This window comes from Vombatus ursinus, unplaced genomic scaffold, assembly GCF_900497805.2.
Source record: "Vombatus ursinus unplaced genomic scaffold, bare-nosed wombat genome assembly UNPS02014826.1, whole genome shotgun sequence".
NCBI classification, from domain to species: Eukaryota; Metazoa; Chordata; class Mammalia; order Diprotodontia; family Vombatidae; genus Vombatus; species Vombatus ursinus.
In genome coordinates this window covers 10,603,302-10,621,482 of record NW_020954604.1, presented here as the reverse complement: position 1 = coordinate 10,621,482, position 18,181 = coordinate 10,603,302, and the positions used below count along the sequence as shown (strand labels likewise).

General features: G+C 44.9%; 1 protein-coding gene across 1 annotated transcript; it reads left to right on the top strand.

Moving 5' to 3' along the window:
* The first annotated feature begins 2,865 nt into the window (after positions 1 to 2,865).
* Positions 2,866 to 7,715, top strand: MAD2L1BP (MAD2L1 binding protein). The gene is made up of 3 exons (XM_027838425.1): positions 2,866 to 2,959; positions 4,467 to 4,744; positions 6,768 to 7,715. The coding sequence occupies exons 1-3, from the start codon at positions 2,866 to 2,868 to the stop codon at positions 7,266 to 7,268; spliced, it is 873 nt and encodes a 290-aa protein (XP_027694226.1). The 3' UTR covers positions 7,269 to 7,715.
* Positions 7,716 to 18,181: the final 10,466 nt, after the last annotated feature.

Genomic DNA, 18,181 nt, shown 5'->3' with positions numbered 1-18,181 from the left:
GAGCAGGGCGGAGCCCTGCATAGGCCCCGCCCCTTGGCACTCTTCCTCCCACCCCCTTTAGGCGCGTCAGAAAACAGCCGCGGAGCACCACGGGATACGAAGTCCCCAACGCTACTGTCACCCACTGTAAAGAACAGGCTGTCATCCTACAACTCCCGGTGGGCACCGTGGCGCAAGACCTCGGGGAGGCGAAAGAGTTTGTCCCTGGGCGCAAAGCACCAAGGGAATTGTAGTCTCACCTCGGCTATCCCCGTGCTGCAAGAGACTTTTTTCCTTAACCTTCCAAAGGGAGGGCGCCGCAATAAATTACTAAGTTCGCTCCGTCCATGTACACACGCACACAAGACACACTTCTAAGTGGGGTGGTGCAGGGTTCAGCTATCCGGGTCCCGCTTTAAGGGTGGGAGTAAAGGTAGAGGGAAGGGGGGGGTACATAAAAAATGAGAGTCGTGCTACTGGGTTCTCCAGGGACAGCTGAGACTTCTGGACTTCAGGGTCCCTGAGCCAGCCGTGGACGATATCACGACTAGGAACCGGGACCCAGTGGTTTGAGGGTCTCACAGATACGAGAATTTGAAGCATCTAATCCTATCTGCTCGTCCGCAGCCCAGTCTGCCTCAGTTTCCCCTTTGTGCCTCCGTCACAGTCATGCCATTGAGGTGAGTCAGGGAGCCCAGGGCTTGTGGGCGTATGGGAGAACGTGGTTAGGTTAATTATGACTGTTATTGTTGTGATGACTTTACCTTTACACAGTAGCCACTCAGCCCAATTGCCGCCTCCTCCAGTCATCCAAGATGACTTAAGGCTGTTTTCAGCAGCCTGGGGCACCACTATACTACCCGCACAACGTACAGAGGTCTATAAACCTATAGAGTCTGCTTCAGGACTGAAAACACACCAAAGCAGTGGAACACATCCTAACCTAACCTGCCCCGCCCCGCTTCTCCCCCCCCAGGAGACCAACTTCTCCTCCCCTTTGTTTTGAAGCCGAACCAATCAGGGAAGTTATAACCAAGGTTTATTTCCAAACACCCAGGCTTATAGGAGGGTCTAGGTACCTCCGGGGGAGGAGCTGAGGCCATAGTTGCATCAGATCCAGGAAGGCAGGAGGGAGGGCGGGGCAGAGGGAGGAGGAGGGCACTTGACACTAACAGAAACTTGGCAAAGAGCCGAAAGGATTTTTGACTTTTGACTTAATAGCTAGGGTCAGCACTTAACACTATCCCCACCCTCCGGGACCCTAGCTGCCGGCTGTTGCACAAACATCCAGCACAAGTACTAACGAATGATACCAGGAAGGCAGGGTGATCAAGTGGTTAGTTCAATGGGCAGCTCCGAGTCAGGACGCAAGATTTCTATTCCTGGGCCCCCCCGCTGACTCACAAAGTGTCCACTTCCCCCTCCACCCCCCATGCACAAATAGTGGGTACATAATAAACAAAAAACAGTCCTGGCTAAGTGACATCGATTGAGCACTTCTCTGAGCCTCAGTTTCCTCCTCTTAAAATGTCAAAGTTCCCTTCCAGTTGTAACATTCTATGAATTATAAACATACTCTCCTCCAAGCCTCAGTTTCTCTACAGGCTAGAGACAGTGACTTACCTCTGGTGTTGCTGTCTGGGGCTCTGAGGGGGAGCTGGAGGATTCCACAGCAGAAAGCAGGGAGTGTAGTGGACTGTGGGTCATCATTCCCCTCTCTTCCCTCCTCTCTCCCCAGTCTCCGTGGGCTAGTGGGGGTGGAAAAATGAAATCTGTAAAACAAAACAAACTACCCCACCAGTTGACTTCAACTCAGTCTCAGTTGTCCAAGAACCCCACAAGAGTATCTTTTCCTCCTTTTGCGGCTTGGGTGCAGAGGAGTTAGAAGAGCCAAGGAGCCTTTTGGATGGAATTCTTGTGGGGACTGATGCAGACAAACTTGCTGAGGAGGGCAAGGCGAAGGATGAAGGATGAAGGTTTTGGAAGGGGGGAGGTTCCTATCTCCCCTAGGGCCCCCAGTCCACCACATGGATAAACTGATAGCCACCCAGCTGCACTCGCCTGATAATCCGACCCACTTTGCCCCATGGGTACTTGGACAGCCTTCCCTCTCCCCATCCTCTTGCCCTTCTAAACTGGGATCTTCTAGTGGTAGGAAAGGGGATTTCGGGTCGTTGGTGGAGGCGGTCAACGCTCCTGCCACTTCTCGACCTTCCTGACCAGGGATAGGGCTGGACAGACAGGTGGGGAAATATAAGTCACCACGGTGTCAGAGTGGGGAGTGGGGAGATCTAGGGAGTGCCTGGGAAGGAAGGTGCAGTGTGCAAGTTCCGTAGGGAGGGAAGGGTGGACCTGGGTGGGATATCTGTGCTGGTAGTAAGCTATGGTGTACATATGAGGCAGCAGTGGAAAGACCACTGGGTCTGGAGTCAGGAAAACTCATCTTCCTGAGTTCAGATCTGGCCTCAGACATTTCCTAGCTGTGTGATCCTGGGCAAGCCACTTATCCTCGTTTGCCTCAGGTCTTCATCTGTAAAATAAACTAGAGAAAGAAATAATAAACCACTCCAGTATCTTTGCCAAGAAAACCCCAAATAAGGTCACGGTGAGTCAGACACGACTGAAAAAGACTCAAAAATAACAAAAGGCTATGGACTGGTGGCCCAGCGGAGGGTAGGAAGCTGGTGTGTGTGTGTATATATGTGTGTATATTGAGGCGGGGGGAGGTCTTTAAGAGCACAGACACGCGCATGTGTCTCGGGTGTCATTAGACTAATGGAAGAAAAAGGCGGAGCTACGCAAGGGGTTCCCTTGCTCCCACACCTAGACGGCACCTCCGCTTTCTTCACCCCATTTCCTCGCCGGAAGCGGAAGTAGTAGCTTCCCATGGTGCCCCGCGAGGAGGGATTCATTCAAACCGGTCAGCGGAGGGAGGAGGTTGTGATGGCGGAGCCGAGGCCGGAAGTGGCGGCGGTCGATGGTAAAGCGTGTGGGATACGCGGCTCCGGGGGTCGATCGTGGTCCGGGCCGTTGCCGCTTGTCCCTTCCCAGCCCCGCTAATCCGTTCTTGGGTCTTTGGGATCAGTCCCCTCCCTGGGAGGAGGCCGGTCCTGCCGCCCCCAGCCGTGTCTACCCCGCCTAGAGTCCAGCCTCTTTTCCCATTTCCTTCCATCCTCGGTCCCCTGCCTTCCTTCTTAGTCAATCAATCAACCAAAGCCAGTTCGAGCTGCCACTCTGTGTCAAGCTCTTGTCCCTCCCAGGTCCACCTAGCCTCTCCCACTGGAGCAGCGAGCAGTTCATTATTAAACCCCTCCTCTGGGCTTGGGATACAAAGACGGCAAGCCAGGGCCTGCCTTCAAGGAGCTTACTTTTTCCTGGGCTACAGCTCTGGCTTCTCCCTCTTTAAATGCCCTCAAGTCAGGGTCAAAATCCAACTTTATGCTATATCCCCCAGTGCCCAGAACACCCCTTCCCCACCCCTATTGTAACCTGTAGCCCCTTAAGTCCTTCGTTTGTTCCTGTTTTCTTCCCAATCACCTCTATTCTACTTTAATTAATTTCTTTGAGACCTAGCTGGTCTTGTAACTAAGTTTATGAGGTGGGTCTTCTTCCCCCACCCCTTCACTGTTACCTTAACAACAATAATAATAATAACAATAATAGCTGACTATATACACGTATATATGTCTGTAGGATATATATATATAGCATATATACTATAGACATGTGGACAGACACATACACATATACATATATATACTATAGACATATAGTAAACATGCCTATATTATATATAATATGTCTATTTTGTTGTTTAATCATTTTCAGCCACTTCCTATTCCACTCTTTGTGACCACTTTTGGGATTTTCTTAGCAAAGATACTGGAGTGGTTTGCTGTTTCCTTCTCCAGTGCATTTTACTGATGAGAAAATTGAGGCAAACAGGGTTAAGTGACTTGCCCAGGGTCACACAGCTACTAAATATCTGAGGCTAGATTTGAACTCAGGTCTTCCTGACTCCAGACTCAGCACTCTATCCACTGTGACACCTTGCTGCCCCTATATACATCTATACATATATTTATATACACACATATGTACTTATGTGCCTGTATGCATTATATGTACATATGTTTATATGTACATACACATGCATATATTTATAATACATATATAATAAATGACATATTAAAGTTTGTAGAGTACTTAACATAAATGATCTCATCTGAGCCTTAACTCTCCCACCACCTACATATTCTTAGTCAGATGGACTAGGGGCTTTATTCTTTCCTTCCAGATCCAAGGGTGGGCGAAGGTTATGTCAGGGAGTAGACTGGTAGATCAGATTCTACAGATTCTGCGCTACAGGACTTGAACCATTAGTTGGATCATTCATGAGATGGGTACAGGGAAATTTCAGTCAATGAAAACAAGAATAAACATGGCTATTACATTTGACTTTTTTTCTTTAACATTCTGTTATTTAGCCCAACTTTCAGATTTGGAAAGGATCGAAGATTCAGAAGGGTCCTGCGCCTCCCAGACAGAACTACTTGAGTTGGCCTCAGCCCATGGCCCTTCCAGAAACCCTGAGCATCTCTGTCCTGGAGATTCCATGGTCCCTGTGGTGTTTCCAGGACCTGTGAGCTCGGAAGGCTGCTGCCGATTTGCCTGTGAGCTTCTAAAGCACATCATGTACCAGAGGCAGCAGCTGCCACTTCCCTATGACCAGCTCACAGTCTTCTACGCTAAGCCCTCTCCCCAGGTGCGTATGGGCTGTATTCCAGGGTAAGGTGAGAAGAAGGGAATTAAGCAGAGAAAAGGGCTAACTAGCCTAACTAACTCCTTTTTCAGTCTCAGATAGCATTAGTCATGTCCTTCCTTCGCATCCTTGACTTGGCATAGAAAAGTAGTGGGTCCCCCTTCACTAAAGGCCTACAAGCCCAGGCTGAATGACCATTTGTCAGAGGTATTGCGGTGGCAGTTTCTTTCAGGGATGGGTTGGTCCTTCTAGGTAGCATGCTCAGGTGCCTTTTGCCTCCAAGTTTGCTGCCTCTATTTTTTTTTGATTCATAGCACCTTACAACCAGACTTCTGATCCCATGGCTCTACAGAAACTGCCCCCAAAGAGGTTGCCCGTCATCTCCTAAGTGTTAAGTTCAGCATCTGTGGAAGCACCACTTCTCAGACTGTACAGTGCTACAGAGATACAAACAAGAGGGGAAGCAGTGTAGTGGAATGGCTAGAGAACTGGCTTTGGAGTCCAATAGACCTGGCTTCAAGTCCTGCCTCTGACACGTGTGAGTCCCATAACCTCTTAGTGGCCTAGCCCATTTTCTAAAACTGAAGTGCAGAAAAGGTACAACCTTATTGTACCTCCTGGAGATGGAGTTCCCTCATTGGGAATTCCCTATTTCAATGCAGTCACAGGTCCCATCACATATATTTATGTAGCACTTGACAGGTTGAGAGGTGCTTCCGAAGATATCACCTCCTTCAGTTTCCATAATGGCCCCATGAAGTAGAGTATACCAGCAGGATAGTTTTTAAACAGACATGTGATTTCGTTAATGGTGGGTGCTCTATCTCCTTGGTAGAACTGGAGGGCGTCCTGAACCACCTCGAGAGCCTCTTTGCCAGGACGCTGGTGCCGCGGGTGCTGATCCTTCTTGGGGGCAGTGCTTTGTGCCCCAAGGAGTTCTGTGAGCTAGACCTGGCTCAGCTGACCCTGGGCAGGGTGGGGTAAAGCCTCAGCACCTATTTTAGAGATGAGGAAACAGACTCACTTGAATGGTTTGTTGGTCATAAACTAGTCAAAAGGAAAGGCTTTGGAGTGTAGAAAGAGCACCTGAGGAGTAATGACTGATTCCAGTGACTCAACTTGTGACTTAACCTCTCTGCCTCAAATTTCTTCTCTTATTTAAGCCCTTGGCTGGAAAGCAGCCACTCTGAGTCTTCCCTTGCTGATTGGAACTTATGGAAGGAATGGCCACAGTATAGAGTCACCACATGCTATGAGGTGTTTTATGCTTTCTGATGATAATTTGATAGTGCCTTGCATACTGTGGATGATGGCTGTTCATGGGCAAAGTTTTGGTGTGGTCCAGTGCTAGACACTGCCCTAGCAAATGCCCAGAATTGGGATTGCTGCAGCCATGTGCTATACAATAAGCTCCCACAACAACTGAAGAAAGACAGCAGATATAATCTGAATTTAGAGTATCATTTGTTCTAATTGATGGGGCTTTTGAGTACTGGTAAACACTACTCTGATGCCATTATCACTATGTGGAGATGTGAGTGAAGGTGAAATTGGGTCAGCCCTCTGATCCATTCAACCAAGTGGGGCGCCGAGGAACTGTTTATGAGTGGACAGTTTTGCCATAATGTCCCCACAAATTAGAGACGTTTGAAACCATGTCCGTTGTCCTTTGACAAGGAAAAGTAGGTTGCGGTGGAAAGAATGCTTGATTTAGAGTAAGAAGACATGGGTTCAAATCCTGGCTCTGTTATTTATTAGCTGTGGGACCTTGGGCTACTCACTTAACCCCTTTGGCCTTCAGTTAACTTCAATGAGCAATGAATGGTTTGAACTAGATAGCCCTTGAAGAAGGTCTTTTCCAGCTCATAAGACTGTGATCTTACACTCCCTAGGTATTGGGGTAGCCTAGCAAGGTTGGAGTAGGTGGTATTAGAACATGGGAGGGAGGGAGGGAGGGAGGAGGGATAGATTGGAAAGGCCAAGCATGGGCCCTTAATGTTCATTTGCCTCCTTGACCACCCCATAGGCAGAAGACATGGTGAGGAAGAAAGCTGAGAGAAGCTACAAGAAATTTCAGCAAGCCTTGGTAGAACTGGAGGGCATCCTGAGCCACCTCGAGAGCCTCTTTGCCAGGACGCGGGTGCCACGTGTGCTGATCCTTCTTGGGGGCAATGCTTTGTGCCCCAAGGAGTTCTATGAGCTAGACCTGGCTCGGCTGACCCTGGGCAGGGTGGGGCAAAGCCTCAGCACCTCTGCTTGCCTGCGTCGTCTCTTCCGTGCCCTCTTCATGGCTGATGCCTTCAGCGAACTGAAGGCTGCCCCAGCCATGGGCACCATCGTCATGGCCCAGGGACATCGCGAGTGTGGTGAGGACTGGTTCCGCCCCAAACTCAATTATCAGGTTCCAAAACGGGGCCACAGGTTGACTGTGACCTTGTCTTGTGGGGGTCCCCCCATCCCAGATTCTACCTGGGATGATTATATCTGGTTCCAGGCACCAGTGACACTCAAAGGCTTTCGTGAATGAAGAGACCTTTTGCTCTTGCAGACAGCACAGCTGGTTCATCTTTTTCACTGTGGGCCAAGTACCTCAATTTCTTGACAGCTGAGCTGTTTGTTAACGAAAAGATCTGTCCTGTTTGAGGGTTTGGTGCTTTCTCCCATCTGGGCTTCTAAGGATTGTATTGTGGAGGTACATTGTGATAACTGAGCAGCGAGTCTCTCTGCTAATCCCAGGGCTGATTTTGCTTCGGGGATGATGGCTCAATCAGGCTGTATGGGGGTTAGGAAGGTTTGAGATGGGCTTGTGGCCGCTGTTGCAGAGATCCCTCGTAACCTTGCTCAGTTGTGGGTGGACCTGAGCTATATATGGTTGCCTTCCAGTGCAGTGATGTGAGTGTAACTGACCAAGCTTGTATATAAAAATGAATGTATTCATATTAAAATTTCCTGGATATCCATTGGCTTAAAGAGACTTTACAGGTTTGAGACCTTAGTGTCTTGTTTTCTTTTGCTTTCTCTGCCCCAGGGGCTCCCAGGCCACTCTTGTCAGCTGAGGGCTTTTGCCCTTGGCCAAGTTGAGACAATTAACTGGGCTTCAGCAAGCAGTACCAAATTCAGGGGGTATCAGTATAATTGGTTGCTAGGCCCAGTTAATAAATATAGATTTGAGGGAGACTAGGCCCCTTCTCTCTGCCCAACATCAAGAATAGACTCCAGATTCTAGGACTCATGAGCTTTAGATTCTTGTACCCTGACTTAAATCAGGATCTAAGTGCAAAGAAGTAATTTCTTTTTATGGAAGAGAAAGTTGTCACCCACCCCTGAGAAAAGAGACGGCAGCATCGGACAGTGGAATGAGCCTTGCCCTGGGAGTCAAGAAGCCACGCTTTTGAGTTTTAGCTCCAATACCACTAGCTTTGAGATTGCACGCTAGTTATTTCATGTCTATAGTTTTGTCATCTAAAATAGGAATAATACTTGTAATTATGGGAAAAGTGATTTCTGAACCTCACATAGAACTGTAAGGTTGTTGTCATTATAATAATATAATATCCAAGGTCACCTCCATTAAAATCCTTTGATACAGGAAGATGACTGGAATACAGTAGGAAAATTTTGATAACTATTAATCTAACTCATTTCCTTTGTAATCCTGTTCTATTTTATGCATTTAAAAGCATTGTTCAGGGCAGCTAGGTGGTGCAGTGGATAGGACTCCAGCCTTGGAGTGAGGAGGACCTGAGTTCAAATCTGGCCTCAGACAACATGATACTTACTAGCTGTGTGACCCTGAGCAAGTCACTTAACCCCAATTACCTCACCAAAAAAAAAAAGCATCATTCTAGGGCTGCCTAAGCTTCACCAGACTGACAAAGGAGGTCTATGACACAAAAAGGGTTAGATGCTAGACTAGATGCTTTTTGAGTTTTTTTTTTTTAGCTCTAGATCTATGACCCTTGGTTTTTTTGTTTTTGTTTTTGTTTTTGTTTTTTGGTGAGGCAATTGGGGTTAAGTGACTTGGCCAGGGTCACACAGCTAGTAAGTGTCAAGTGTTTGAGGCCGGATTTTAACTCAAGTCCTTCTGACTCCAAGGCCGGCACTCTCTCCACTGCACCACCTAGTTGCCCTTGACTCTTGGTTCTTAAAGGCTGTATCAGTGCATGAGTTCTATCAGGTCGTACCCTACTGGAAAGCCATCTGGGTCCAACAGTAGACCATATAAGGAGTCACTTAAAATCAGCATAATTGGCAGAGACCCATCTCCAGTTTGGGTACAGGGCAATCACTTTTTTTAATATGATGACTCTTAAAGACCATCTATCAAGTTGTAGTGGGTTTATAGCATGTTATGGCAAGAGAGAATACCCACACCAATGAAACCAGGAATTCTTCACACTGAGGAAGTATATCAATCATTATTATCACTATTATGATAGCAGAAGTAAATTTGGTTGACCTTTTTTTTTTTTTTTTTTTTGCTGTCTGAGGCTACAGGGAGCTACTCAACTTTTCCCCCTTTTCCTTTAGTATTGTTCACTTTCAGATAGAATTGCAGAATGTTCTCTTTGGATTGGAATGTTAGAGTGGTCAGGAAACTTACCTATTCTCCTATGACTAGTTTCTTGGACAGAAAGGAGACCAAGAATTAGGCAGCACCCTAGGCCACAGAATACAGGGGTATACAAGGGGGTCTTTTCAATATTTTTGTAAGTGCCCATTTTGTTTTGGTTTTTAAATACCAGAAAGTTCAGGGCACATGGCTCTTTATTTTTCTCTGTCAAAGCATATTATTACAGGAAAGGATCAAAGCCACTCGTGGACCTAAACAATTGGTACAATTTCCATACACAGAAGAGTTGTTATTTTTAGTTTTTGCCTGAGATGAAGGCATATCTTGTCCTGCCCAGCTCATTTCATTTTCTTTCTTTTTTTTTTTTTTTTGCGAGGCAGTCGGGGTTAAGTGACTTGCCCATGGTCACACAGCTAGTGAGTATTGTGTGTCTGAGGCTGAATATGAACTCAGGTCCTCCAGACTCCAGGGCTGGTGCTCTTTCCACTGTGCCACCTAGCTGCCCCCCAGCTCATTTCTTGACCCCCATACTTCAGCTACACTATTCTGCCTCTTGTTATCTCGGTTATATAATATCATTTTTTAAAAAGTCTGTTAGAGCTTGCTACTTTTTCTCCCTTGGTTCTTCCAGATGGGCCATTTTAGTCTTGATTCCAAATGCCGTCCTTTCTTGTGACTTCTATTAAATTTCCAACTCTGGGAAAACTGAGGATGAGTTATGTAGGAGCTGCTCTAGCCTAAGACATTGGGCCAAGAGGAGTCTGGGCACCTAATATTTCACAAAAATATGCCAAAGAAGGAGAGTGACACTACTTGTGTTCATTTTTGGAAGCTAACGAAAATAAATAGAGAAGGCAAGTGTGGTATAATGGATGTAAAGCTGCCTGCCTCATGAAGATGGAATTCTGCTGACATACACTGACTGTAGTCCCTCTTAATGCCCCCAGGCAACTCTTATCAATTTTAGAAAGGATGCCAATCAGCATTGGAAGAGAACATTCCTCAATGGAAACTCCCAACACTGATGAAATCAAAGGTCTGATTTAAAAAAAAAAAGCTGATGTGATGTGTTACTATGTTCTTACAGGACAGCACTTTGAAACGTAAACTTCTAACTAGTTGTGGGCCTGTGTACAAGCCACTTCTTTAGTCTTTCTGGCCTCATTTCCCATCTAAAGTAAAATGAAAGGGTGTACTAAACAATCTCCATAGTTCTTTCCATCCCTGACATTCTGGGATTCTTGCCACTAGTGCTCCCAGCCTATTTCAGAGGTGGAAGATAAGCTGACATTTATTGTGATCCTCTGACATTCAGTTTAAGAGCTTTTTTTTTTTTTTCTGACAGTGACCTACTTGATCCATTCAGATCTGTGTTTTGCTTCCTCTATTTCAGGTTTTCTTTCTTCTGGCTTGACTTTCTCTAAATCTCAGACTCTTGTTTACCTTTTTCTCTTCTCTAGGGTGTTCTATATAGCCAGCAGACCTAAAGTCAGAAGACCTGGGTTTGAGTGCTGGCTCTGCCACTTTTACTAGTTGTATGACTTTAGGCAAGTCACGTAAGCTCTCAGGACCTCTTTTTTAAATTGTAAAAATGAGGAGGTTGGACTAGATCAGTGGTTCACAAAGTGTGGTCTGGGGTCACTGAGACCACACTCTTGGGGGCTCTACAAAATCGAAACTATTTTCATAATAGTACTAAAGTGTTTTATTTTCTAACATGGTTAATATTGATAGCACATGTGTAAACAAATGCTCTTTGGGGCAATAAGTTTTAAGAATGCAAAGGGATCCCAAGACCAAAAAGTTTGAGAACCATAGTACTAGATAATGCCCACTATTCTTTCCACTTCTGACATTCTGTGTTCTGCAATTCTGTGATTCTGTGACTCTTCCCCTTGTGTTTTTTTTTCTGGTAAATACTGGGAAAGACCCAGGGATAAGAAGAGAATCAGTCCTTCAGTTAATATCCTTAAAATTCAGCAAACATTTGTTAAGTACTATGCTGATTGCTATGGAAGATACAAAACTGAAAAATAATATATTCCCTACCCTCAAGGAATTTGCAATCTAATACCTATTATTTTTACTGATCAAATGAGATAATGTTTGTAAAGTGCTTAGCATAGTGCCTGGCACACACAGTAGGCACTACATAAATGCTAGCTATTATCATTATTACACTGTTTTGAAAGGTGGGTGTGTTGATGACTGTGTAGTGGTGGCTGCATAACTAATACAAAACTATGTGTCCTCCTGCCATTAAAATTATAAGTTGTAGTTCAGTATTTTTGGGCAGCTAGATGGTGCAATGGATAGAGTGCCAGGCCTGGATCAGGAAGACTCAAATTCCTGATTTCATCTCTGGCCTTAGACACTAGCTGTGTGACTCTGGGCAAGTCAAGTGACCAGGGTTAAGTAACCCTGTTTGCCTCAGTTTCCTCATCTGTAAAAACGAGCTGGAGAAGGTAATGGCAAACCACTCCAGTGTCTTTGTCAAGAAGACCCCAAATGGGATCACAAAGAGTTGGACATGACTGAAATGATGGAACGACAACAAAAGTTCCAGATTCAAGGGACCTCTCATTGTTTTCAGCTACCTGTTTTTGCTAAGGGCACTACCAATTTTCCAGTCACCTTGGTTTGCCACCTCAAAGTTTAATCTTGAGATCTTCACACCCTTTTACCTCTCATGCCCTGTCAAGTCTATTTCCGTAGCATCTTTTCAATACAGGACAACCCACAGAGGCACCGTATTAGTTTTAGTTTTGATGGATTCCAGTGGTCTTCTAATTCATCTCCCTTTCCTCTTCAATCACTCTCCTCGCCAATCCATCCTTCGGATCGATTCCAGTATAATCTTAAAGCACAGGTCTGACCATGTCATTTGCCTGCTCAAGAATCTTCAGTGGCTTTTTAAGGCCTCCACTATAAAATGCAAACTTTCTGGTCTGACATTTAAAGCACATCAGAGTCTGGCTTCAGTCTACCTTATTGGGCTTACTGCCCATTCCTCTCCATTACCCCCTCTAAATAACAGCTAAACCGGCCTACCTGCTCTTTCCCAACTCAGCCTGGCATCTCCCTTCTTTTGCACAGGCTGTCCTGCACATCTGAAATGCCCTCCTTTACATCTGCCGTTTAGAATACTCAGCTTCCAGTGCTTTGTTCGGTTTCACCCCCCCAGTCAAAAGCCTCTCCTAATCCTTCCCAGTTAGTGCTCTCTCCCTTCTCAAATTATTTTGTATGTTATTGTCTGTTTACTTGTAGGATCCTCCAGTAGAATATAAGTTCCTTGTCACCTGCTTAATTCACCTAACTTTTCTCTGCTTGATTTTTGGCTTTTTCTAAAAATTGAGCTGATCTTTGAAGAAAGAAGTCTTGCTACCATTAAGGGGAATTGATGGCAATTCTGAAAGATATTTTGAGGATAGCTTCATTGAAATGAGTCTATAGGGGCAGCTAGGTGGAGCAGTGGATAGAGCACCAGCCCTAGAGTCAGGAGGACCTGAGTTCAATTCTGGTCTCAGACTAGACACTTGACCCTTACTAGCTGTGTGACCCTAGGCAAGTCACTTAACCCCAATTGCCTCACCCCCCCCCCCCAAAAAAAGAAAAGAAATAAGTCTATGGCCATGCCAGTGGAATATTGGGAAGGGGACAGCAATTCATTTGAATGATTAAGTTTTGTTTTTCTTCCATTGCCCTGTGCCACACCTCAGTGCATTATAACCTAAAACACACTACAAATGTAAGCTGCTGTTAGTAGTAGTATTAATATAGAGTTCCTACCCTCATAAAACTCATTCTGGACATGTTTTTGAGGGAGGGTCCTGCAGGGCACAGCCACCACTTTAATTAGGCCTAAGTGTTTTTATTTTTTCTCTTCTCATCAACATTGAGTCACAAGGGCTGACTGGTTACTTGGGTATGATTTCTTGACTAATAATTGGTTGACCATCTTCCAGATCTGAGCTGTTTGGCTTAATTCTGGCGCCTAGGAGTATTTTTAAACATGAAGACTCATGACACTTTAAAGTTTTGTATTTAATTAGCATCTTGAGAAATTCAGCCCATCATGTAATTAATTCAGATGTGTTGATGGTAGATTAATAATTTAATAACCAAGGTTTTCAAAATGTTACAGAAATAAGGTTCCCAAAGTTCTTAAATGGCCTGAGCCTCTCTTATATGTCAGCACCCTAAAAGTGACCCCCAATACAAGGCAATGTTTCTTTTTTACTAGACCTGCATGAGGACATAGTTCAAAACAAAAGACAATTAAATGCCTTAACAAGGGAAATAAGAAGGAAAATGCCCCTATGCACATAAGGGTATACTCTCCAAAAGTTACATGCTGTTACTCAGATGGGAAATACAAAAGACATGTATAGAGCTGGGCCAATTAATGCTTTTACAACTGCCCTAGTGGGAACCTTTCCTTGTATTTGACCCTGCAGCTTGCTGCTACCCTCTGCTGGGCTGTCTTCTATGATGCAATCAGCCTGTCTTAAAAATTAGAGCTATCCAACCTTGAAACGGTTGACCTCAGAAAATAGTGGGTTCCCTCTTAAAAGTCTTCCAACAGAGGCATGCTGAGCACTTTCCATGTTATGGTAGGGATTCTCTTTCGGGTATAAGTTGCTTCCAAGGTCCTTTCCAACTCTAAAATTCTGTGATTCTGTGACTTTTCATTTTCATCATTGTTTCCTACCCAAACCCCACTCCGTAGCAGAGCCTTGCACACGCTATGTATGTCCTTAATAAAAATGCTTATTGAATTGTCTCTTAGAATTAGAACCTAATATTCTAGAAAAGGAAGATGATCTAGAATTCATCCAGTTCTTTTACTTTTTGGGCGGGGGGGTGGGGTGGGGCTGGAGAAGCTACTTTTCATTTCTTTGAATTCACCATAGGGTTGGGAAGGCTCACAGTGAAATCCCTTCTCAAGATCTGGGAAGTCAGCTCAAATGCTGCAGCATAGATTTAGAACTGGAAGGGGTCTTAGAAAATCAAATAGGCTGTTTGTCTTGTAAATGAGAAAACAGGCCTTAGTGAGTGGCAGACCTAGGACTTGAACTCTGGTCTTCGGCTCAAAATCAAGTACTCATTTTACCATACCACTCTGCTTTATTTTCCTCCCAAATGGGAGGCAAATTGAAGGGAAAGAATGGAGAGAGGGAAGGAGAGGGAGAAGGAGGTAGGGATGAGAGTCAGCCAGTCTGTATTGGCAGCTATACTTGAGATCTCGGAACTGGTTACTAGTTAGTGGCAGATCTGGGACTAGAATCCGATCTCCCACCTAACTAGCTCTGCGTAACTTACCAAGTTGACTCTCCTGGCCCTTGGCCATTCTTTAATCTTGGGCCAGCTAAGCAAGAGTCACATTTACCATAGGCAAAACAGTAGTAGGAAACGTAGCTATTACCCTGGCCATTGCTGGTAGGCCAAATGCAGCTGTTAAACTAATGAGGTATTATAAGACTAGGCTGGTGGTTTTGAGACCACCATGACAGTTTACCCTTAAGTGAGGCTATAAGATTATAGAACTCACTCATGGAAAAATACTGACCAAAAAATATTTTCTAAGAGTTGATATAACTGTGTTCCCCAAATAATATTTTGTCTACCACCAACTTGTTTTTTTCTCTGATAACAAATGCCCAGAATAATATTTTGTCTACCGCCTTATTTTTTTTCCTTGATAAGCTCCAAAATAATATTTTGCCCTGACCCCTGATATGCAATTTGGCCAGCTCTAGGGCATTCATCAAAAATCATAGTATAAGAACCTTACTCTCAGAAGAGCACTTTGGAACATACCCTCCCCTCCAGGAGCACCCCTTCCTGCTAGAGGAATCCCTTTCTGCTGAATGGACCTGTGACTCTGTGCTCCCCAGCACAGCGCTGTCCTTACGTGAGTTATATTCTATGTTAGTGTGTATGTCTGAGTTGTATGTTGGGTCTCCTTTTCCTCTGTCACTTCCCCTTCTCATTACTTGTAATAAAGCTTTGCATTGAACTCCCACTGTTTTACATGTTATTCCCAGCACCCAAACTCATTAAAGGGTTGTTTTCCTGGATATCTCGAAGCCCCTGGACTTTTTCTTAGACATAAACTAGGCACCTGGACAAGGACTTAACTTATTGACAGAGCTGCACCTGCACTAATGGAGTAGGGCACTGAGAGCCCAGTAGTAGAAAGTAAGGGTCGGGCAGCTAGGTGGTGCTGTGGATAGAGCATTAGCCCTAGATTCAGGAGGACCTGAGTTCAAATATGGCCTCAGACACGTAACACTTACTAGCTGTGTGACCTTGGGCAAGTCACTTAACCCCATTGCCTAACCAAAAAAAAAAAAAAAGTAAGGGTCAGGAGGGGAACTCTGTATCCTCCCAGGAGGGGACTCCCTTATGCCAGAGGACTGTCACAAAACATGGGGTATGAGACAACTAAGACCCAGGTATAGAAGAGGGAGTTTAACCCCAGGACTGAGCTCGTTCATGTTGAACTCACACGGGTATCTGTCAGGTCTTGTAAGCAGTAGTCCGGGGCATGTTATTGTAAGTTAATGGGAATGAAGGGAAGACACACGAGGGAGGGTCTGGACGAAGGTCTGACTGAGGTTCTGGGCCAGGTGGGATCAGCTCCCTGGGGTGAAATGTGCTGTAGAATCCTTTGCCTGGTTTTGGTTGGTCCCACCATAAAGAGGATGCTTAGTGACACAAGACCTTGGCACAGATGGCCTACCCCAGGGGCAGTATTGTGCTTAGAAATCTTCATTCTTCACACTTTATTTGCAAACTGATCGGTCTTCTTGAGCCTGACTTGTCCTTTATCAGGGCCAACAGGGTAGCTGGTTTTTTGTCTCCACCTGCTGTACAGGCCTGGAAATGCAGCAGCTCTCATAACCTTGGCTGAACCCTAGTCACCTCAACAGTGCTCTCATATCTTATCCATGAGGAGCAGGGAATCTTGACCCACATTGGCATTGGGAGCACCTAAACTCCCAGTCTTTTCAATAACAGTGGTGTAACTTTTCCATGGGGCGGTTGAGCAGGGCTTATTCTCCTACCAGAGTGGGGGACTTCATGGATTATTTTCCTTGCTATGGGGTCAGGAGTGGTGCCCTGTGCATCCAAGCTTTCAGTCATCTATCTTTTAGGGATGTGCCTTTATTGATTAATAGAGACTATATTTCCTGCTCTAAGGTAGATAGAGCCAGAATAAAAGGACTTTTCTCACATGGTTATAGAACAGACATCTGGAGTTAAAATTATATTGCTACAGAAGACACACAATGTTTGTCAAAGGCAAGTTACCTGGCTCTGTTTGGCTTGGCAAAGAGCCAAGGTGATTTCATAAACCTTTCCATCAGAAGAAACTAGGATCAAAAAGCCTTTTAAAAATGATTGATAATAAAGATAGAGAGCTGTATGGGCCTGGGATTCTCCTAGAATGCCAATGGAACCCTGCTCAGTCCTTTGACAGTAGTTTGTCCTTCCTTGGTACTCTAGAAAGTGGAAGGGATCTCAGAAGTTATCTTGTCCAAGTCATTAGTTTTATTTATTTCTAAATTTAATTTTTTTTCAGTGAACAAATAACCACTTTCTCTCCTTAGCACCTTCCCCCTCCCCTCCATTGAAAAGAAAAAGGAAAACAAAACTCCTGTAACAAATATGCATAGTCAAATAAAACAAAATCTGGCCTTGGCCATGTCAAAAAATATATATGTCTCAATCTGCACCCTGGGTCCATCTGTTACATCTTTGTGAGGAGGAAGTAGTATGTTCTTGTCCAAGTCATGGAAAAGGAATCTTGAGACATGGTTGTTGTCCAGGCTATTATAGATCACCTACAGTGATAGTGGAAAGGGCACTCACCACCTTCAGAGGCATTCCCTTTCACTTTTGAATATCATATCAAGTCAAAATATGAATTGGATAGCCTTCCTCCCATTGATCCTCTGGAGCCATGTTAAACAAATCTAACCCTTCCCTGTGACAGCCCTCCAAAGGAAGGCAGTTACTATTCTTCTGTTCTGTCTTCTCTAAGCTAAACATTCCCAGTTCCTTCAATTTAAACCTGTACAACATGGTCACCAGTCCATTGACCATTGTGGTCACGCTTTTCTGAATAACTTCCCAGTTGTTAATTCTACTCCCTTATAAAAAAAATGTTGAGACACTCTAGGCCAGAAATAAGTGAAATGTGGGGTCCTGATCATTTAAAATAAGCTTCAGTCTCCTAGGAATGGCAAATGGAAGTAATGAAGAGCCTTAGGCAAAAAAGGGTGAAAGGGGATTTTGGTCATCAAAGGGTCAAAGTATAACATACTATAGCAATATGAGGTTGCTGTTTCATAAAAAGGGTTAGGTTAGGCTCTAATTTTAGGAACAGGCCTCTAAAGGAGGCCCTTTAGAAAGGCCAGCCTGGCTTGGAGTATTCAATTACAGCCTCAGAATGATAGACCTGGAAGGGATCTCAGAAGTCATGTAGTCCAACCTCCTCATCATATAAATAAACAGGCTCAGAGAGGTATGAATGACTCCTTCAAAACCACACAGCTAATTTCTGGCATAGCTGGGGCTTTTATGTTTTCTTTTTTCTTTTTAATTCCCATGGACAACCTTCATGCTGCTCATTCTGTGCCTTGATGGGGAGCCATGTAGAAGGTATTAGGGAGCTTTGCTCAAATTAAGGCATGCTCAACCTTTCACCATGACATCCCTACGAAACATCTAAGCTTGAGGAGAAGGGGAGAATCCGGAACTATAGCACTGTCTCCGTGACAACCGCTGCCGCCCCGCCCCACGCGTTTCTAGGGGCAACAGAGGGAAGCGTGCACCCACTGCAGGGGGAACCTGGACTT